The 23,319-nt window shown below is 41.3% G+C and overlaps 2 protein-coding genes across 2 annotated transcripts in view; one reads left to right on the top strand and one right to left on the bottom strand.

Annotated features, from left to right (window-relative positions):
* The window catches only part of LOC105193733, a 181,435-nt gene that overhangs the window by 137,499 nt on the left and 20,617 nt on the right, over positions 1-23,319 (bottom strand). The gene's annotated exons all lie outside the window — the stretch shown is intronic.
* Positions 779-23,319, top strand: part of LOC105193738 — a 60,643-nt gene continuing 38,102 nt past the window's right edge. Inside the window, exon 1 of the mRNA XM_011158303.3 lies at positions 779-880. Coding sequence (XP_011156605.2) covers positions 835-880 — 46 coding nt within the window. The 5' untranslated portion in view covers positions 779-834. The remainder of the gene's footprint in view (positions 881-23,319) is intronic.

The raw sequence follows: 23,319 nt of genomic DNA, 5'->3' as shown, positions 1-23,319 counted from the left end.
ATTAAGTTGGAACGCACTACGAGTCGATGGTCTCGATAGTTTTCTCTGTTGAGTGCAGCTGTTGTTACGCTTTCTCGAAGTTGGTCGAGCGACGAACATTTTATGCTCGCCGCCCGTATGATTAATACATGAAGCGACCTGTCCAGAACACGCCAGAGGGGCAGGGAAACGGGGGGGAGGGGGCGCGTGTTTCCGCGACACGCTCGCCTCCGAAGAGGCGGGATCGAGCGGAACGGCTCGGTTCGCGGGGGTGTTAAAGGACGGACGGGGGAGGCGTAGAGATCTTGCGCATAATCGCGCGTACGGCAGGCCGCGACGACGTAACGTAATTCCGTCTCGGGAGATTCAGTAACCGGAGACGCGTTATCCCCATGTCAGTTGCACACGGCGCCGGCTAACGAAGGAATTCTGATTAATCATGAGGCCCGACCGGTTGACGCGACGGAGACGGATCTCCGCTCGGTTTTCTGGCGTGTCGTAAAACGGGGATAACGGGCTAAACGCGCACGTGGGAAAATAATTTATAGTTTCGGAACATTAAATGGACGGCTGGCGCGCATGTGAGATCAAGCGCTGGGAAGCGTGGAGCGTTCTGAATTTACTGTACGTCCGCTGGTCTGCAGATTAATTGAACTGTTGCTTCATTAAATAAATTAAAGCTTGCATTAACGTGTCGTAACATTATTCATCCGACGCGAGACTTGGCCGCACCGTGCCTCTCCGCACTCCAGAAAGAGACTCTCGACACCTTATTAACGTATCTTTTCTTTTCTTCGCAGGCAATCTTGATCCTTGTCGGTGAGGGCTCGAGTGCTGAGCGAGCACGCACCATCAATGAGTTCCAAGTGCGGCGATCGGCGCGGCGACTTCGAGGTTCCAGGTAAGCGCGATTTCCGTCGACCGGTCATGCAAGTAACGGCGCTCGCGCGGGTTGGGGGACACGGTCGGGCTAAAGGGCGTCGCTCGTACTAGGAAAAGGGGTCTCGCGGAATGTTTACGAGCACGAACGGCACGGTTTTACGAGCTCGTACGATGCGCGTGTGCGGATTACGTAGCTACGAGGGTTGACTCCGGGGTATACCCGCGCGAGAGGATAATATCCTCGAGGCCACGCGAAACGACTCGAATGATATTCCTGAAGGATTGTGAAATAGATCTCGGGAGGTGTTTGGAGTACTCCGCGATCCGGTAGTGAATTGACGGGGATAATTGTTTTCAGGTATATAATACTTATCCAGCTTTATAACACGACGTTGATGCTTCTAAAATTGGAGACTCGGATTAAAGGATTATTCTAATTTAGAATGCAAAAAAGTTTGCCTATTTTGGAAAATTTATTTATAAAAAACTGTTGCACGTATTGTTCTACGTAATTTTGAAAATAGACACGCCGACTTTTCAAGTTGACTGACATGATTTCTGAAAACATACTAAATTATCAACGTCTACTTTTATGTCAAATACATTATCTGATCATCTGAACTAAAATTATTCCAATATCTATGACTTAACAATTTTTTTTATACATGTTAAATTCAATCCATTTCATTAAAAAAAAACTTTTTTTAATCCGCGTTATTTTTAATTATTTTCAATATTTTTTATTTTTTATTTTAATTTTTGAGGAACTGTGTCAGCCAACTTGAAACGTGCATGTATATTTTTAAATTTAACATAAAAACTAATAAAAATTTAACCGGACGAAAATTTGTAAATATTTAAATATGTATAAGTAGTGTCTGTGAAAAAGCATGACAGGATATGTGCAGTTGATTTCTTTTAAAAAAATTCTGAAAAAATAAGCTACTTTATCGCGCTGTAGACTAGAATGTCCCCTTAAATTAAGAATAACTTAGATCTTTTTGGGTTACGAAATTTTTAAAGAATAATGCATAATTATAGAGAGAATAATATATTAATGAATGATTTCATTCAATAATTCACGGAATTGATATTTAAAATTCATTGCGACAAGCTGAGAAATATAAAAAAGCGTCGTAATTTTAAGTGTAAATCAAAATTTTTTTATTAATATCAACATGTGTGCACGTTATTAATGAAATGACATTACTAACGTGAATTTTATACGAAAACTATCATTTAATTAAATGTTAATAGTTAAACGTCGATTTACATATCAAATTAATTAAACATTCAATTTATGTTAAAAACTATTTTTAGAAAAATAAATTTTTTCCCTCGCTGTTCGACATTCACTCAGATTTGTCTTCACTCGGATTTTCAAATCTTTCATCGGTCGATAAAACTCGTGTTATCAGTCTGCGTCTCGTCTCGTAATAAAAGACATCGGTCGCGGCAGATGTATGCAAGCCATTCGGCCGCTCTCCCATGTTCTCTCCGGCTAGAAAACAATAGAAAAATTTGCCGTCGACATCGAGGGCGAGATTACGACGAGTCGAAAATACGATAGGCATCGGCGAAAAAATATCGAGTGCACTTCGTGTTTATCGAGGTTTACGTTCGCCCTCGCTGCTAACGATAGTGCCCTACTTTTGTAACTCGCAACGCCTCGTATCGAATCCCCCGACCGCTGAAATTCGCTCGCAACTATGCTGCGCGACGCCGCGAAACAACCTCGTTACTGACAATATTACGAACAACGTTATTCATTATTCATTGTATTATTTTGCTTGATCGACGCGCTTATTATTTAATGATATAACTGGAAGATATTTCGAGCGAGGCAAATCCGCTCGATTTATTGATCCGTACGATTAGTTGTCCCGTCGCGCTATGATTTATCGTATTGAGAAAAGTTCAGCTATTCATTTCTACTCGTCAAAAATAAGTAGGACGTCATTATCGGTCAGCAAGAGATTTTGCCGTCTAATAATATTTTTTATGTGCATTTTTGCAATAATTTATTTACAACGTTCTAAAGATGTCATTATTAAATTACTTGTCTTACTACACTTTAACTCGTGATATTACGTACTCCAGCTTCAGCTTTTTGTGTCAAAGATCGTTAAATAATTTACACAGTTTGTATGATCTGGTAATTGTAACAGTTTGCATGAAAAGTACTATGAGATTTGACAATTGGTGCTAATTTCACTTACAATTATTTCTGTTCGCTTTATAAACAAAAAAAGTTTGGGAGGGTATCACTGTGACAAAGAAAATTTATTTATTCCTTACATTTACGATATCCTTTGCCGCGTTGCTTATTACGCTTTGAAACTTGAAAGTCCGGATATAGGTACAAAAGTCGAAGCTTGACACGTATACTCCGCATTAGAGCTTTAGAGCGATGGGCAATACCGAGGATTGTATGAGAAATGTTTTGAAATGTGGTCGAAGAGAGAAAATTGGAACATACGGCGACGGAGCGGAGCTTCGTATTGATAACCATCGCGACGAAACAAAGTAGTAGGCGACACTTTCGTGAAGGGTGAGAAGGAGAGAAAAGAAGGAAAAAGGGTTCACGCAGATCAAATGGGGTGCCGCTCTGACTGCTACAGGGTGATATTAAATCCTCGATGAAAAGGAACTTGCGCGAGCCAGTCGCGCGAGCTCTTAGACATCCTTTTTCCTTCGTCCCGCCCCTCGGACCGGCTTATATGAGAGGCGGCGAACCTTCGTGATTGCCTGCCGCTGAAAGGGATCATGACAGTTTTTTTGTTTAATTTTCTGCTCGACATCGGAGAAAGAGAAGACGCGAAGTCAAATACCTCCGCGAGAAAGAGAGAGAGAGAGAAAGAATAAAAAAGAGGAAGTGCGAGAGAAGAAAAAAAAAGGGGAGATCGAAGAGTCGATACGCGTGGCGCGTGACCGGGATTCGGGATGCGGCGACGGAGGCGGCAACGTTCGGCAATTCTGATGATGTCCGGGGAGAGAAGCCTGTTTCGAGATGTCGGCGGCGAATAGCTCTGCACTGCAATTAGACTGGCGCGTGTTTCTCCGCTTCTCATCGCCGCCCGGCTAAATTCGCAGTTACGTAAGTTAGCTCGTAAGTAAGATAGACTATTATGCAACGCCGTCGTAACGAACGCTTCGATTGCCAGTACAATCGATACGAGTATTTCGTACGAGGTACCGACACAAGAGCGAACCAAACGAACGGTCGTAGTATTCTTGCGACATGCAAAAAAACCCGCAATTTTTTTTTCCACTTCACCTCCTTCGCCCGGTCTCTTTTCGCGAGTAAGGGAGGAGGAACGAGACGAGAGTCGCCGCGGCAGCGGCGGCGGTGGCGGCGGGGTTGAACGTGCAACGGATGCTAAAAACTCGCAGGGTGAAGAGCCGCGCATCGGCCGGGCGTTGGAAAGGGGAGGAAAGGGGTGGCTAGGAAAGTTGCGAGTATCCAATCATAGGAGGATATTGTGGGATCATAACTCCGCTTGCCGCCGGTCCGTCGAAGTCCTGAAGGACTCTCCCTCTCGCTACTTCATTCCCACCCCCTTGGGCACGGCGCAGTCTGCGACTAGCGCTGACTCGAGCGGGGATAGCAATTGTTTCGCGGCCTCTCGTCACTTTCGCGAGACTACTTTCTTCAACTCAACTGTAAAAAAAGCCCGTTTCTCTTTAGTTATATTTCCTCAGCTGTACCTCGAGCCTTTTAAGCTATTCTTGTAATTATATTTTTTTAGCTATCCTAGTTTTAGTTATATTCTTTAATTATTACTCTTTTCAACTACACGCTTCACCTTTTTTTTTCTTTCTTCAGAAACGATTAAAGTTATAACGAAATAACAGCGTGTCTCGAGCTTTCCATCCACGGATCAACTCGTAGTTTAATTATGATTAATTAGCTCTTTGCGAGAGATGATTAAATTCGTAAGATAATATTTTTATAGAGAAAGTATTAAACGTCGATAATTACACTCGGAAGAAACTTCAGCGGTCTCGTTGAAGTATCTAAACATTTAGCTAGTTACAGATTCGCGAAAATAATTTTGCTGGACTATATTGAAATAATTATTTAGGACACTCAAGCTGATTACCGGAATGTCAAAACTTTTTGAAGCATTACTCATCATGCTTAAGCATTCTACAAGTCATTCTCATGGTCGAGTACGAAATTATTTTCAGATCTGTATTTAGTAAAATTTTTTAAATTCTTTCCGTATACGTCACGTTATTACCTTTATTGTATTACACACAAAGGATTACGAATCTGTCACGTGACACATTTTAATAAAGTCAAACCGACTGGCATTCATCCGGCAAATTTTACACGCATTTTCACTAAAGAGTGAAGCATACGCGGAAAGAACTGTTTTGCCGAAACGTCTAAAAATTTAACTTGATACAGATCCGAAATTTTGCCATCAAAATAATTATGAAGAACGTTGAAGCATGAGCGATGCTGTAAAGAATTTTGACAATGTAACTGCCAACTTGAGCGTCGTACATAATTATATTGATAGCTTAATAAAATTACTATTTTAAGATCAGTATCCGGCAAAAAGTTTAGATACTTTGGTCAAAAACCTTCTTTCCGCGTAAAATATTATAAATTGCGGCATTTCGATGCACGACTCATTCGCGCTGGCCGAGGCAAATTACAAATTATAATATCGCGCACGCGGCGTTTCCGGGGTCAGACACACAGGCTAACCGACTGTCGGGCGATAAACAACGAAAAAAGAATGTTTGCGAGTTAACACGCTAATGCAGCTCGCCGTCCGCGCCGTTTGCGCTCCGCTTGCGGGACGCGGTCGCATAAAATGAATTAACGGATCAACGAGACGAAAGGGGAGAAGCTCGCAGCTGCGTTATGAAAGTGCGGCCGTTCGTTGGCGCGGTCGGGCGACGAAACACGCGGTTCCCTCGAATAATAAGGGATGAAATATGCACCTCGAGTTACCACGAGCCGAGATGATACAAGGCTCGGGACGAAGCCCTCACGCTCGTGCGCGCGCAGTTTCTCGTCGGGAAAGGATTTCACCTCTTCGTAATCTTCTCCGCTTCCAATTAATCTTCCGCTTCCTTAACGATGAAGAAGTTGAAAAAAATTAATTGAGACTCGCGAGAATTTATCTCATTGATTTGAGAGTGATACCTGAATTTGATTTTTATAAAATTTATATACTTCGAGTGTCATCGGTAAAGAAATGTTAGAGATGTTTCGCGTTTTAAATTAGCAGTACAAGCGAATTTAATCGGACACGATGTTTTAATTCGTCGTAGTTTGAAAATAATGGCTTGTGTAATTTATGAAATGTTAACTGTCAAAGTCGCAGCCTCGAAATGCGAAAACTTGTCTTGCGTTTGCCTTGGGGCGAGTAAGCGGCCGTAATTAAAATTTGTCTGGGGGGAGAAGTCGCACCGACTTTCGCAGCCAGAAAACACGAGTACGAGAGAGAGAGAGAGAGGAGAAAACGTCTGAGGATGGCAGCGACTTCCTCGAGATTTCCTACGGCTCTCGTCTGGTATCCAACAATCATCCTGCGTATCTTAATGCGGCATCGCGCACTCGCGGGTGCACCTTGATCTCGTTAAACTGTCGCAACTTTTCGAAGCTGAACCGCCGTCCTCGAAGCGGCGGCGGCGATGGAAACTCGCGAATAGACGAGGTGCGATGCAATGGCGATTTATCTATGCGCAAAATGAATAAAAGATAGCTGATAAATAACTAACAGACAGTTTTGTCTGTTGCGAAAGTCGTTATTGAGTACGACAAACGTGGGAAGATAACGTCAAGAGTTACTAAAAAAATAAAAAGAAACCATTGTCAACTTATTTACAGTATTATTTTGTGTTAGCAAAAATGAGTCTAAAATAAAAAAGAAATATTGGCATGAGATATGAATATATGAGTTTTGATAATAAACAAAGACGATAGGTGCTGCAAAAAACAGTGCATTTGGAAAATTCCCAATGTTTTTATAGCATACAATTTTATATTCACAATTTTTGTCTTTGTCCGGAAATATTATAATCGCATAAAAATATTCTGTTGAACCCATTTTTGCTGATACAGTAACGCGCTATAAATAACTTAGATGGCACCAATTTTTTTCAGAGATAACTCTTGACGTCGTTCTTCCAACAATACATAATTTGCCATAGTATCCACCAGTGTTGACGTATAAAAAGAGCAACATTATCTCTTTAGAACGACTTTTACGTTCACTTAATATAACATCGGACGTATCCTTTATCTCTCACGAACGATAAATTTTAAAGTTACCTTACATTTCAAGGTAATTCTAATTGAGCTCAGATATTTGAAATTTTTAAATAAAAATTTCCAGAATCGAGAATCGAATTCGTTGACAAGATTGAGCAAGTTACGAAAAATGTCCGATAAATTGCAAATAATTTCAGCGCACGAGATATTTTCGATATCCACGTCGAGAGCATCGTATCGCAATTAATCAAGAGACATATATAGTTGCCACATTTCGTCGATATCCGAACAGTTTATGCGATAGCAGGAACGTAAGTATCTCGCGAATCACGGGACGCGGGACGATAAGAAAAACCGCATCGATCTCGCGCGTTTCGTAATGCATGCGGATATACGGGCGATAAGAAGCTCCGCGAGATTTCCTCGGTTTCATCGTTCGTGGCCGAAGAGAGAGAGAGAGAGAGAGAGAGAGACTTTATTTCCTGGTAGAGCGCGCGCACACACGGTGGGTGCGAAATGTGCACGCTCACATCCTCGGGGACGTTACGTATCCGCGGGTTAGTCGAAGTTGCGCCAATAAATCTCGCCTCGCCGGGATATTACTTAACGCACCGACGTTTCGACGCGCGATAAATCCCACTGTCGAATCGACGATGCACTTCGCATCCGTCGAATCGAATCCGCGGGCCGAGCGTGTCGATGCGAATCGTCCGCCGTATCGATCATCCCAGGCGAAACAACTGTCCGTTGCTCTTCACGCCTCGCCGCATTTTCGGGGATTTTTTCCCGGGATGCGGTGCAGCGGATGCGAAACGCCGTTTCTTTAGCCTTTCCCCCCCCCCTTCCCCGATGCTCGAAACGAGTTTACCGAAGGCGAATCCAGAACGTGTATGGAACGGAGATCTCGTCCGCGTTCGGAAATCAGGGTCTAACTAGGTAGAGTATCTTCGAATCTCTTTGGGGATGCACACGAAAATCAATGTGTACACCGTGAAGTACCCGAGATACCTACGGTCCTACAAGATTCCTACAAGAATTCTGCAATGATTAAAGATATATGCCCTCGTTACACATGCAGTTATATTCATCCTACTTTATTTCAAGATATACATTCGCTGCGCAACTCTCGCATAGTGGAACATCGTAAATCGTCATTATGCAGCGTGCTTCACTGTAACGAGAAAGAAAAGCTTTCACTCCCGCCCCCCTCCCCCGAGCTTTTATCACATAAAAGTGTGCGCAAAGTCCTCGTCGTGTAATTTAATGCGGCAATTTATCCGTACGCGATCGAATTATTAAAATTGCGAGTATACGCCAAGAATACGAATTCGAGCGAAATGGTATTAGGTATCTGCAAAATTTCCGGCGGTTTATTTGAAAAATAACTGTCAAGTATGCTGGTTCTGTTCTCCTACATGCAGCACCATCTTTATGCCAATTCTTATAATAAACAATTTAATAAAATTATTGTCATGATAAAATTGAACTGTAAAATAAAGGGATGTTTGGTATCGATGTAACATTTGTGAAAAAATTTTGCCAAGTAAGCATAGAGGTTGATAAGTTACATATCAGGCATTGCTTGCCTTTCAACTTTGATCCAAGACACACTCTGCGGTCGAAACTCCACGCAGAATACGTAATCGTGAGTGGCGATAATACAGTAAGCGAAAAAAGTTTTGATTCCAACGTGATACAGCTTATCAACCTCCAAGTTTACCTGGCAAAATCTTCATGGAAGCTACTATCAAACTTCTCTTTACTGAATCACTGTTTATTAAAATTATTATAAAGATGCTGCTGCATGCCGTGGCAATGGAAGCAGCACATCTAAAAGTCCTCTTTTTGCATAAACCGCCAGAACTTTGGCTCAATACCTAATACTTTCTCTCGGTGAGAGACGTGCAACGGGATCGTAAAGCGACGAGGGTAAAGCCAAGGTGCGGCGCCATTGCGCCTTTAGGAGGGACACATACACACGTCGATTGACCCCGACTCTCCCACAGGTGCAATATACCGATCGGCAAGCATCGCCGCACCGCGCCACCGTCACCACCGCGCCGCCACCCATTTCTGCCGATATATTCCCACAATAATCGACCGTAAGCCGCCCCAAAATCCCACAGCCCGCGGCGCGCTCCAAATAAAGACAAACAAACCGCGCCGACCTACCCTAATTCCGTCGGATGCCGCTGCGGAAAGTCGGCCATCGGGCGGGAAGGGTTGGAATTTTCGCCCGCCGTGGAACGCTCTGTATTTCGGATTATCCGCCGGACGCGGATAGAACCTCAAAGCCGAGAGTTCGCACAATGGATTATGCTATCTGGATAACGCTCGTAGCAGTCGGAACGCCTTGATGTAAAAAAAAGGCGATATATGAAGCCGCGAAATTGATCGCGAAATAAAAATACGGGTGGCGATCGTAAAACTATTATCGAGGAGCAATAAAAAGTAAATCGGATCTTTATTGGAAGAAACAGGATAAAAATTGATACACATTTTGATCTATATTTGAAAATTGATATGTATTAAAGAAGTGTATACACATTTTGCCATCTTCACTCTAGAGTGCTACTCGTATTTTTCTGAGGTTAATATTATTCTGGGTGAAAATTTACCCAAACAATACAGAATTTTATATATACACTTTTTTGTATTATATTTCTACTTTACAGGTTACAAGGTGTTAGAATAATTGAAATTTAATTTTAAAAAAAATATCTTATTAAATATCATTTTGAACTATCGGAATTTTAATAACGAAGAAAACTGTACTTTAATTAGACCTTGTATTATTAAAACTTGGAAGTAAACTTGAATTAGCACCTGGATGAAAATTTACCCACAGCACTCTAGGATTAATTAAGTCTAGAGAGCCTCAAAATTATTTCAATTTGTCACTTGTTCCGACCACGGCGTCGACGATGCGGATCAAAGCGCGCTGTGCCAGTGATGCGACAAGGAACGTTATTTTTTTCATACCCGCGTTTCCCGTTGATCACACTCATTAACGGATGGGATCTAATTTCCATTTCTGCCAAGGCCGACCGAGACTTTTATTATACTCAGCCGGATCGAGCAGTAGAAACTTGATCCGTCTACCAGCGAGCACTAGGAGTTTCTCTTAATTTCAGCGCCAGCGCGGCGGATAATCAAAACTCGAGAAAGCTCATGAGACATCGAGGGGACAATAGAATAGACGAAATCCATGGTAGAGAACGTCTTTTCCAAGATACGTGGCTTTCGAAAGATAGATCGTGACTTGAAAAATCTTTATAGCACTCTTGCAGTGCACAATCGGCAATTCTTTTTGACAAAATAGGCAATAGAATTTAATGCAATGTAAAAGAAGCAAATTTTAAGCAAGTACATAAAAAGTACATTTAATGCTGCCAAAAGTACACTAAATTTCATGCACGTACTTTCCAGTTATAGAAACATAAAATTTAATCTACTTTAAATTTAATATTTAACTGAAAAATACATTGAATTTAAATGATATTTTTAACAACGTATTGTATTAAATTATTTTAATATATCTTCACCGTTGCTTCATTGATAACTTTGCAACGTAGATTATACTCGAAGATTACATCCTCTCAAGTTGACAAATTGCTTTCGAGGACGTGATTGACTTGTAGAGTCGCATATCAATTCAAACGCTATCGATCATTGTGATCAACCGCAAAACTTCTTCCGCCGATTCTTAATGTGGGTTTGCGCTCGGAGTTTCTAATTGGTCTCTCGTAAAGGGTGGCGAGTGCACTTGAGGTGAAACATAGTAAAATATTCAATCGATTCATCGTGCACGCCGTACAAGCCGGCAGCCGGGCGAGACGATGCTCGAGTAACGATCGCTCATCGTCAACTCCTAGGACACGTCCGACGATTTATGAGCCGTAAAAGTTCCGCGGAATTAATGTAGCCGTTTAACGATCCGCTGAAGTGTAAAGGCATCCCTTCGAATTTCGTGTCGCAGTATATTATCGGGATCGTCAAAACTTCCGCGCGCGATCGCATTTAACGCGCATGTCGTAACGTACGTCTACCATTCGTTACTATAATTTTTACTTTTCACGCAAACGCACAAGTTCCATTCGAATACCAAATTTTACATATTTTATGCGAAATAGCGGTAAGATGACAAAAAAAGGTTGTTTGCCAAGGACGAATTACGAGATTATTATTGAAACGACCGATCCGAAGACATTAGACAATAATGACGGATCGACGATGGCGAATGATAGATTGGGGCAGATAATTTATTTGTTCGCGTATTCGAAGAGGTATCGATCTTAATCCCCTAATTCCTCGGCAAACCTGGCTCCCGTTGTTTGTATACTGAAGAATTCGTTTCAAACCGACGCGACGCGCGACGCGACGGTAAAGTGCGGCAATTTGCCGAGCGACAAATTGCTCGGGCGTACGCGCGACGTCGCTGTAACGTGTCGCCGGGATGCTCTCGTGTCTCGACCTCGCTCGCTTTCATTATTCCGTTAAAAGCCGGCTGAAAATAAGACGCGTTCATCCATCTTAATTCATGCGCCGCAACGTTTCCGCTACATTTGCAATATCCGCCCTTCGTTCCCTCGGCGCTTTGAGCCGAGCCAGCTGGCCGACTTTCACGTAATTGGAAACCGCGGGAGCGGTTCGGCCTTTCGAGCCGCGGAAAGAAAGCGGTAACTCTGCGACAGCGGAGAGCCGTAAGAGCCAATTTCAACTAGATTTCAACTAATGTCGCGCACCACCCACGCGCTTAATTCCTTATTAATGTACGCGCACGTGTCGCGAAAAGCTCCGGGAGACACACACGCGGGCGCGATAAAAGTTCTATTTCCCGCGCATTAATTCCGGCAAGGAAGCCTTTACGACGACACAGCCGGAGAGTTCAGAATTCAATGGAACTTTTCAGACAATGGCGGCCGCCGACTTGTTCGAGGGTAGTTCGGTGATGCGGAAGCAAAGCGGATGAAAAAGAGGAGGATCGCGGAAGAGACGAAGGCGACGACGATGGTGTCGCAGACTCTAAGACAGTGGTTCTTAACTCTTTCGACGGCCGCCGCTCTCTCGAGAATTCAAATTTTACAAATACCTTCTTTTCACACTTTCTTATAAAAAAAATAAATATAAAATTTATCTTTATATATTTACTGTACAGGGAGCCGCTAAATGCGTACGGCTTAAGCTATTTTTTTATCTTATTTCACATTTGGTGCTGTTTTGGATGCAAATTAAAGTTTGAAGTTAAACGCACCTGTGGTTTCTTAAATCGTATCATCTTTGAAAATATCGAATTTATGAATTAAAGTAATTAAAAATGCAAGGAAAAATTAGCCAATATTTATTTTATCAATATATTTTTTTATCGAAAAAGTAATCAAATACTTAATGAATAATAAATAATGTAAAATTAGCTTGAATTAATTTTTCTGACATATTTTTTCATAGTAATTTTACTGTTATCACTTATCTTAGAGTAGTATCATATCTATATAGTAAAATTTGTGATGGTACAAATTGGGAAATTTGATAGAGTTTATAAAAATATTGATTCAATTTTTGTAATAATTGTGTATGTACATTGAATGTAAAATACTGAATAGGTACGCTTCAGGAGAGCAATACGCATTTAGCAACTTTCCCCTGCAGAAAGTTTTCTTAGTTCTCGGCTCGATAATCGAAAGTCACACGTCTACGTGTTCTTTCAAAAATCTAACACCCAGTCCGGTACTCTTTTAAAGCGTGCCAGAATCTACCTCCTGATTAAGAACCACTGACTCAAGGAGCAAAGGGTAGAGAGCTGAGTGAGTGCCGTGCGGCTAAAGTCTACCGGCGGTCTTTGTACCTTCTCGTCCTGCCACCCTCGAAGATTATTCATTCGGCCTCTTAATTCATTTATCTCCCGATACTCTGTGTCCCTTTTACACTCGACCGCCGCCTTCTTCGAATACTTCGCGCGCGCGACGCTGATAGGGCGGCGGCGGTGGCGGTGGCGATGGCTTTTAATTCTATAAAGCGGACGATAAATTGGAGCTCCCCCCCCCTCTTCTGCCCGAAAGCCCGAATTATTATTCCAGCGGGACAAATTATTTCGCCGAAGGAGCGAGCAATTATTTCGGTCCGCTTTCGATGTCACAGCCGGATAAAGTGATGCCGCGCAGCAAAGTGCGGTTCGATAATTTTTAAATACTTGGCTTTCCAAAGATTAAACTTCCTGGCGGTTTTAATGGGGAAATGAAAAGAAAGAGAGAGAGAGAGAGAGAGTCAGTATTTTCGGATATACACACTATTTAGGAATCAAGTTTAAGTCAATTTTTTTGATTGAATAATATTTTTGACATTTAACTTCCGTGTGTGTCGAAATTTATTAATGCAAATTTATTTAATCCAAAAAACATGTGATTAAAGAAACAACTATATTTCTTTAACCTATTTCTATGGTAAATTACTCAATTTCAAAATAAATAGCGTTTATGTATAAATCTGATAAATAATCAATCAATTTTATTCAAATGTAATACAATACATTTCTTGAGTTAGGTTGTTCAACTCCATTGTTTTATTTAAATTAATGGTACATTGAAGAGCAATATCGACATAGGGATAATTAAAAAGTAACTCAAATTGAATACAATTCAACATTATGAATTTAACAATGTACGTGTTAACTATTTATAATTTCAGATCTTGCTTACATGTGTGTTAAAAGAAACATGAATGATTGATAATGAATATAAATGTAATCAGTTACTGTTTTAAAGAGAGATTTTGGAATTTCGTAAATAATGTCACACGACATCCAGATATCTTACATTAATTTCATCGATAATTTTCACAAACGCTATTTATAAAAATTTTATATTTATAAAAATTATAAGAGAATAATCCGAGAATATCTTTTTACGCCTAAAAATATCTTCATTCTTGTTTAGACATATTGAACTTGGCTGTATTTTGCGGGAAATAGCTTTTATTTATCTGCAAAATTGGCGAAGAAGCAACTCGAGGAGACTTGAGTTACGAGTCCTGTTCCGTTGGTCCTCTACAGGATACGCGCGTGTCTTGAAGTCTCGGTCAGGATTGGAAGTCGTCGGTAAGGGGTCGCAATCTAGCGGGTCGCCCGACAGAGAGAAGTAGGACAAAAAGCTCCGGACGAAACTACCTGCGAGCATCCAATATGTCTGTCCCGGGCTTCGATTTTCCTCCCGGTATCTGGGCCACGAAGGTTATTACACCGTGTTCTTCTATAAACGACCTATGTCCTCCGGAGAAAACGTCATTATTACTGACGGCCATCTTTCAGCAGCTCGATTTCAGACTGTCGCCATTCAGCTTACACTGGATAATAGACTTTTTATCGCGAAAATGGCAAAGGCCACCTTTTTCTCGCGAAGACTTCTTCAGAGATCCATCTTACCCCTTTATCTACTTCTCTTCGTTTGACGTTCGATTTTGTTAATCGATCGCACGGGCGCTGCGCGCTACGAATCGCTTCGAATCGTTCCTCTCCCCGTGGAAATTTCTCCGCGCATTCAATCCTCCCCGTAAGCGTCCCCTGCCACGATTAACATGCCCATTATTAATGAAGAAACACCACGGCTGGAATGGGAAACGAGGCTAACGCCAACCGCGAACATGAAAATCACCGGCAAAGCGAAAAATAAACGCAGGATAAATCCCCGCGCAACGGAAGCGGCAACGGGGAAAAAAAGGGAGGATAAAAAAAAATATATATATATATATATCGCGTTCTCTGGTACGGTTGGCCCGGATTTGCGTATCGATTGCGAGTTACTCCGATACGTCCGCATACGCATCCTGCTGGAACCTCCCCCTCCATACATACATAACGTACATGTACGTATACGAGTACACGTGCGCTTCATTCGCTTCGCGTACTCTAGTACACGTGTACGCGTTTACGCGGTGCGCGAACGAGTGCCGGAAAAGTAGCAGCGTCGTTTTGTTTCTATCGCATGCGATTAGCCGATGCTCGCAGCACCATTGTCTACAAACTGCGTTTACTGGGTTTATCGGATTGGTAAGCCTGTTTGCTCGTCGGAAGAAATCCAAGAATAATGTTGCCGATCCGATCGGCATGACGCGGCGGCCGGTTTTCATTACGTTACGTTCACGATCACTCCCTCTTCCTCTTTCTCTCTCTCTCTCTCTCTCTCTCTCTCTCTCTCTCTCTCTCTCGTTGAACTTTTTTTTTATCTCCTTTCCCTTCCATTTTTTATCTCCTTTCCTCATCCAGTTTCGATATCGAATGCTCATTTGCGTACACTATCCTCGTTTAACAACGACGTGGGATTCGCGAATCATCTTCATCTTCGAATTCCGAAACGAGCGAATGCAAAATGCGGAATTCGCGGAACTTTTTAATTGCCGCGCGTAATTATAGATTGACATAATGCGTGTCACTGTCTTCTCGAAACTTTCCACGATATTTCCGACGTAATCGCGTTGTTCTTCTCGCGAGGCGATTAATCGGGTCGAAAATTTCCACGGACGTTCGCGTTAGTTTCGCGTTAAAACGTCACGATCATAAGGGAAACTTGGCGGTGCAATCGTTTGAATATCTTAATTATGCAAATTTCCGCTGGTTTGCGGCGGGGAGGTGGGGAACGTTAGTTCGTATCAGTAGGTCGTGCGCAATTGCGAGCTAATCCTATTTTATTCCGAGTCACTTCAGCCGGTTCGAGCATGAAGCGCCAATATTTCCCCACGTCTGCGGGAACGGAGGAAAATGCTATGGCCTCGAAAATTGCAACGACGGTCGCGGGATTACAGCTGCAACCAGTGGCGGATCTGGTAAAGCCTGACGGTCACGAACGCGTAACGAAAACATTATTTTTATCTAGCAAAATCTCTCCCCGTGGCCATCTTCGTACGTTGCTCGCTCTTAATTTCTAAAAATACGGGATTATTCACAGCCGCCTGAATTTATAAACTTAACTCCTAAAGGTATCTTTATGCGCTATTCTGTATTTTAATTCCATCCTGAATTTTATTTTTATATTTATTTTTATTGCGCTTAATTTATGTGTCATATCATATTGCATTATTCTCTATTTTTATTTTTCTTATGTTTTCTTTGCTGCTTCGTTTTATTGTTAATTTTTCTTTTTATTAAATTTTTTTTGTTTATATATTCTTACAAAAGAGTTTGCCTAGATACTTGCAATAAATATTCTATCTTATCTCTTCATGTGTTTAACATAAAAAAAAAATTAGTAATTGGAAATTAGGCTAAAAAAAATTGTTGTTTTGATTTGCTACATTTCTTTAATTGTTCATTATTTTAAAAAGAAAAAAAAAACGTGTAAAAAAATTGTTGCTGGTTATCGTATTACTAGAACAACAAGATTTTATTCTAGAATATAGCGCCCAGAAAACTCTTATCTCCCACAGTGGGAACTGCCTATGTGTACCACTGAAGAGGCGACACATGGAGCTGTAACCGTGGATAAAGGAAAGGACAGAGATATATTGGATCCCTGTCTTTTACTTTATATACACTTGCCTACCCGCCGTTGCTCGTTTTGGCCGCGCTGGGTTTCGAACCCACGAACACTGCGCACTCCGGATCAGTACGACTAGTGCTCAGTGTGCGCGGCTACCGCAAACTAAGCACATACGTTTCTTTATTCTCGCTACTCCGGTATTTTTGAAGATTCTTAATTATTTGGAATTTTCTTTTCAATAAAATGTGACAAAATCAATCATTTAATGTTTTTTTTTATAATGTAAAATATTGCTCTATGCATTAGAATATTAATTCAAATAGTAAACTAAACCTAATTATTTAATGGAAGAACGTATTTAAGAATGTATTGGATATACAGTTTCTGCAAAATATTATAAATAAAATTTCAAAATGTGTTTAATATTAACATGAATAATAAATTAACATAAATGTTATAAATATCACAATAATTATAAATAAACTAATATACATATGAAAGTTGTATGAATAAAATTATATTTTTATTTAATAACATTTTTATAGTTTTTTTCTCTATTTGTTATTAAAATTAAATTATTTTTTACATTAAGAAAAATTTTAATTTTTTTTTTTTTTTGTATAAGTACTTTAAGTATTCAGGATAATTTATACAAAGTTTTATTGCAATTATCTGTTTAATAAATCATCTTGAATATTTAAAGTACTTAAATTAAAAAATTCCGATTTTTTCCTTTTCTTTCTTATTTTACTTTATTATTAATTAAATTTTTATTACAGCATACGTCTATTTTTTAATGAAACAATTTTTTATCCAGATAGAAAATCACTGCCAAATTTTGTCTACTACTTTCAAACGCAATATAAAACAACCTGTAATTTTTTCATAATTTCCTTAATGTTCAGAGAAATATTCTATACATCCTTAAATAAAATAAGTGAAAAAGAGCAGTTTAATGTAAACGATTTGTAATTCAAAAAATTATTAACTCCTTCGATTTGGTATAACATTTTGTTAAAACATAAGTGACGCAAGAAGGATTTATTTTACGAATATTTCACACGCACTTGGAACTTCCACTTTTCTCTGGGAAATATCAGGCTGACGATTCGACATCACAAATTTTCATCCTGTTTCATATTCGTTTGAATTATGATGGATCGTAATAAAAATCGAAGGTATCGTATACGATAGCCCGCCAGTGCGGGAGAGAGGCTGTGAGCGGAATAAAGAAATATCTTACGTGCACATATCTCCACTCTGAAGCCATCATCGACGCAACTGCATGCATGTGTGTATTCTCGTCGGTTGTACATACACGTACGTGACGGGATGCATCTTCCGACGGTGTCGGCAGTGGCGTATCCTACGCGGAACCGTCGAGGGCGACTCTCAGGGGGGGTATCGGCGAAAAGATGTATCGAATTTATCACGCTGGCGTGACGCAGGGGAAGGGAGAGGAATAGGAGGAGGATTGTACGCTCGACGTACACGCAGCCACCAGCATTTCGCAGGAGTGAATTTTCCTACACACGGGGCTCCTTCGCGTCTCTCGTCTCCCCTCGCCCGACGACGGAAAATGGCATTACGGTTATTCGATTTGTTTCTTCGCACACACCTTGATAACTTCCCGAACCGGAAACGCCGCGAGATATTTCGTGAGCGCGAGCGTCATGAATACAGACGACGACGACAACGTCGACGACGACGACGACGATCGAGACGCGTGCCTCGAATCGGCCGATGTCTCGTTTATTATTCGTTCGCTGCGCGCCAAAAGCGCGTCAAGGAATGTAGACGTGAGCCCTCGCTGTTTATAGTGACTCTAAAAACGTTTTGTTAAAGTGAACGTACAACTGAAGAGATAAAAATTTTACAAACGTAATTTCTGATCCATTCTATTTTCACTATAAATTTAACTCCGGACGGGATTTAATTGGCATTCATAATTTCGCAAAATTACTTTGAACAGTCAATAGTATTGTACCATAACGTGAATCAAATTTTTAAATTATTCCGTGCAGTGCTCTATCATTCTTTCAAATGTGCAATGAGAGGATGTCCGTTTGTATAATACCGCCTTTAAAAGTCGAGGAGATGAGAGGAAATGGGCGAATGCGGTTACCAGAGACCTTTGCACAATGGAGATCCTCGTAAAATTGAGCTCTTTAATTAGTATTATATATTACCAATCAATAATACCAGGCGCGCAACATTCTACGAAACCTCGTTACACATCTATTGTTATTAATAACGCTCCCCCTCATTACGGTTAACCGCAACTATAAATTCGAGTTCGCCTCCTTGTTCATTAATTAAGTAGGAAGAAACTCGCGGTAGGACGAGAGAAATGGGAAAACAAATGAGAAAGGTTAGTCGAGAAACGATGGCCTTCGACCGGCCGAAAAGCCCTGGGCGTTCGAGCCCTCAGAAACTCGCGAATCGAATGGAACGCCGCGATAAATCTTGCGGCGATCGGCCGAAAAGCGAACCGCAAACGCGTTACGGCTTTAAGCTCGCTGAAGTCGCCGAGCTTTCGAGACCCTTGTCGGAGGGAGAGAAACGCTGGACCTACGAACCTACGGGCGACCGAGTAGGGCTTAACGGAGAAGAGTGAAAGCTTCTGGCTGACTGATTCTTATGCTTCTCGAGGGTACAGGTCCTCGTCAAGGGTCGTAAACATATGGCGAGATTTCTCTCGCCGAAATAAACAATTTAAAATCGAGAATATTTGTGACAGTCATTTACATCGTTTGAAATTTGAGGGAGTCAAATTTTGGGGATGAAACTCTGATTATCTGAACTCTGACATCTGTTCTATGTCAATCTTGATAATTTTTTAATTTCCCTTAATGGAATCGTATCATTATTATACGCCAAGATTATCCATTAATATTTGAATTAAGGTAAATGTAACCGGGAAACGGATAACTTGCATAAAGCAAATTGGTTTCTCCATAAATGGCGCGCTTTCTCCGAGTTCCAGCCGCAGTCTAATTCGCAGAGGTTTAATCTAGCCAAAGTAGGCATGAAAGCCGTAGTCCCATTGTCTCTTCAGGTGCGCGAGTCCATTATTTATCAAGTAATGTACTCTCGCGAGGACGAGGCCGGGACGAATAGGTGGGCGGATAGGTAGGTAAATCTCTCGCAACGAGGCGCATCAGGGAACGCCGTTCGCCTGATGAATGTTTCAGGAATGTAGTTCGGGACGCGAGGGTTTAAGTAAACTGCCGCTTGCCCCTCGGGATGGATGACTCGTCCGTGTATCGAGGCTATTAGACGGAAAACCAACCGCCGCGCACCGGATTATCTCGTCGGAAAAACGCGAAATGGACTTTGCGTCCAGCGACATTGAAAGGCCATTTCTGCCGTCGATCAGCCCGTCATTTGTTCGCCCACCCCTTTCTTCTTGTCGTTACCCGAGAAGAGATTGCTTAACCGTCCGCGATTCGCTCGTCCGTGGACGAGACGCTTTCTCAAAAGAAATATATGAGAATGGCGTCGCGCCGCCGGGGACGTAGACCGGTATAAAGTCTCCCCCCAGTTACGAATACGATCCTCGCGATCCCAGTATCGGAACGAGTAAGGTCGAATCTCTCTTGTGAAACGGCTGAAGTGCCCGCTCCTTGGCTTTCAAGAAAATTTCGTTTCTTCCCATCCGCCTCTATTTCATCGCCTGATTTTATCGTCCGCTGATAATCTAGACCTATTTTCCATCAATTTAGCCGTAGCACACACTACATAAAAGAATTTAAAATAGAGATAATAGCACTTTATCCGCGAGGAAATAGGAGAGATCTTTTCGGTGGAAGTGACAATTTAGAATTTTTCGTTAGACTTGGAAATATATACGTATATGTTCGATGGAACAGTTTCGCGTTTAATAAGTTTTCTGTCTCCCCGCGCAATATTTCAGTAGCAATAAGATTATAATTATGGTTGCATTACGATATGGATCTGGTTCACCGCCCACGCAGAAGCACTTTGAATTAAACCACTCCGGTTAGCAACTCTCTATTCCTTTCCAGATTACAGACCTATCTGTGGCATAGACGAGTAGACAACATTTAGTCAACCGGAGTTACTGCACTAACGAACGTTAGTGCAATCAGCTCCTAGAAAGGGCCCCTTAATTAACTACGACTGTGACACTACTAACGCGGTTTAACTCTGTTAAGTTCACCGGACTTAGATATATGGACCCTACGATCCATGAATTTCTAGTATGATAGATCTTTGTTTATTCTATAATTACACGGATGAAAACATACTTCGGTGAAGTGTTTGTACGTAGTTTCAATGGAAACTGTATTCAGAAACAACGTTAATTTTTGTGCGAGAATTTGCGCTGCTTTAAATAAAATAAAAAAATCTTACGAAATGTAGATACACGTTTCACAACATGTGGACATAACTTCAAAAAATAAATTCAGGACACAAAAATAACACGCTTCACGCACGCTATAAACCAATTCGCGGTTCATTTACCGAGACATAGATAATTTTATCAATATTGTAAAAGTACCAGACAAAAAATTTATTATTCTATAATTTTACTAGATTAGTATTTATTCTCCTAATTATATTATTTATTTATTAGGATTATTAAAAGTATCCATTTTCTGCTTGTAAAGATATTCTTAGAACGCCACCAATTAATTTTCTTAAATGCAATAAAATTTTGAATAACAAAGAAATAAAGTTAAGAGAATATATTTACTTAATAAAATAATAAAATTCATTAATAAACGTCTGATATAAATGTTTAATATTTTTCACCTATTACAATATTAATGAAATTATCTATATCTCGATGAGCCGAATTTATTATTCCAGCGTGCGAACTTTTCGTTATTTTTGCGTCCTGAATTTATTTCTAAAGTTACATCCACGTGCTATAAAATATCGCATCTCTCGGCTTTGAATCAAACTTGTATAATTTTCAGAATATATTAACAAAGTAACGTTACATTTATTAGACATATTTAAACTAAATGTGCCGTTGTCATAATTTTGCGAAACGTCTAACTGTCGACCAAATAGTTCTCGCGCATGCAGAAAGTCATAGAACAAAACGGAAATCATGCCAGCAAGGCTGCTCGGCGTCGGAACGGAACGGAGCGATCTACCTGTCGCAAACGTGAGTCTCTCCACGAACGAAAGCGCGGATGTGAGGTACCTACTCGCGCGAACGACGGGCACGCGCGCGTAGGAGAAAAGCGACGAGAAGGACGGCCCATCTCGGTCGAATGGAGGCGCTCCTAGACGAGAGGAGGAACTCCTTTGAAGTCGATCGAGCATGGGGAACGCGCGAGTGACTCGCCCGACCGCCCGCCCGTCCGTCGCTCGCTCGCTCGCTCGCTCGCTCGCTCTCGAGAAACCCGCGTATCGAGAGGAGCGAGCGATGTTCAGGCGGCGCAGTTCCGAACATCAAAGGCCAAAGGGAAATGTGAAAAGTCTTTAATCAACGGCTCGTTTTTTCGTTGCTCGTCGATTCGTCGAAACTTCGCCGTCGCCCCATCTCGAGTCCCGCATCGTGTTCTCTCTCTCTCCTTCAGGCCCAGTACCGGTAGCACGAATTTTTGTATTTTAGATTTTTAGATGTCTTCGCGAAACAGAGAGAACGATCCGAACGACATGAAATTATTTTTCGGAGAACGCATAATCTGTGTTGAAACGCGCAACAAAAACCGAAAACTTTTATCGTTATGGGAATACTCAAACTCGTTGAACACGTTTGCTCTTCAGATCTACTTCCTTGTTCCCTGTTGTATTTCAAGTTTTGGAACGCCGGCAATCGTACGCGAAATTTTCCCGTGAAATGTGTACAGAGAACTTCGCTGACGCATGACGTAGCGTTTATTTCAAGCGAGTAGTTCATTCGTCGTAAATTGTCTGCCCTAGGCTAGATTTTTAGGAGCACCGTAAGCCCTTTGCGACTGGGCGGAGTGCCAGCGCAAAGTACGTTGACCAAGAAAAGTTTGGAGCAGTGGACTAACATTGAAAATTTTAGAGCGAATGTAATCTGCAGAATCAACAGCAGAACCGAATTTATAAAGAATAATGAATGTAAACTACATGGAAAGGACGGTATTACCGAAGTATCTAAAAATTTAGCTAGATAAGAGACCACGTTTAGACCTTCGCTCGCATGTCCGTGAGTATTTTAGTGACCACATGTCAAGCAATCGTCTAAACGTAGTCTTTGATTGACTTTCAAAAACTTACTGTGTAAAATAAAAATTTATAACAATAAATTTTACTCAATTTTTCGAGAATTTGTTCGTATTTTAATTCATCAATTTCGGGACACCCTGTATACATAAATGGAAAAAAGAGAGAGAGAGAGAAAAAAGATATCCGCGGATTTGGAAAAGTCGAGGAGACGTATCTTTCGTTGACTGTTCGTAAGGTCAAGATAAATCAAGGGAGTAATCTCGCCATTAATATGTCACGCTCGAAATAACATGTCTATGCACGCCCGTACATACACACGTACGATGTTGGCCGAGCTTTAATATCGGGAAAAGTCGCGAGAGGAAAATCTCTTTCCAGACAGGTGTGTGTCCTGGTGAGAGTGCTCGTTCGCTAGCTCCTCGTCGGGCGTTGAGGAAATGTTAAATATGACCGGGAGAGGATCTGTTTACACTGCCCTCGTGCGCTCAGTGAGCGAGGTGAGACAACATTTACCTTAGTCGGCGAGGCGAGGGCGAGGGCCGTCTTCTCGGCTATAGGGCCGCGGGACTACATCGTCCC

The sequence above is a fragment of the Solenopsis invicta genome, chromosome 6 (genome assembly GCF_016802725.1).
Source record: "Solenopsis invicta isolate M01_SB chromosome 6, UNIL_Sinv_3.0, whole genome shotgun sequence".
NCBI classification, from domain to species: domain Eukaryota; kingdom Metazoa; phylum Arthropoda; class Insecta; order Hymenoptera; family Formicidae; genus Solenopsis; species Solenopsis invicta.
This window is presented reverse-complemented; position numbering and strand designations above follow the sequence as displayed.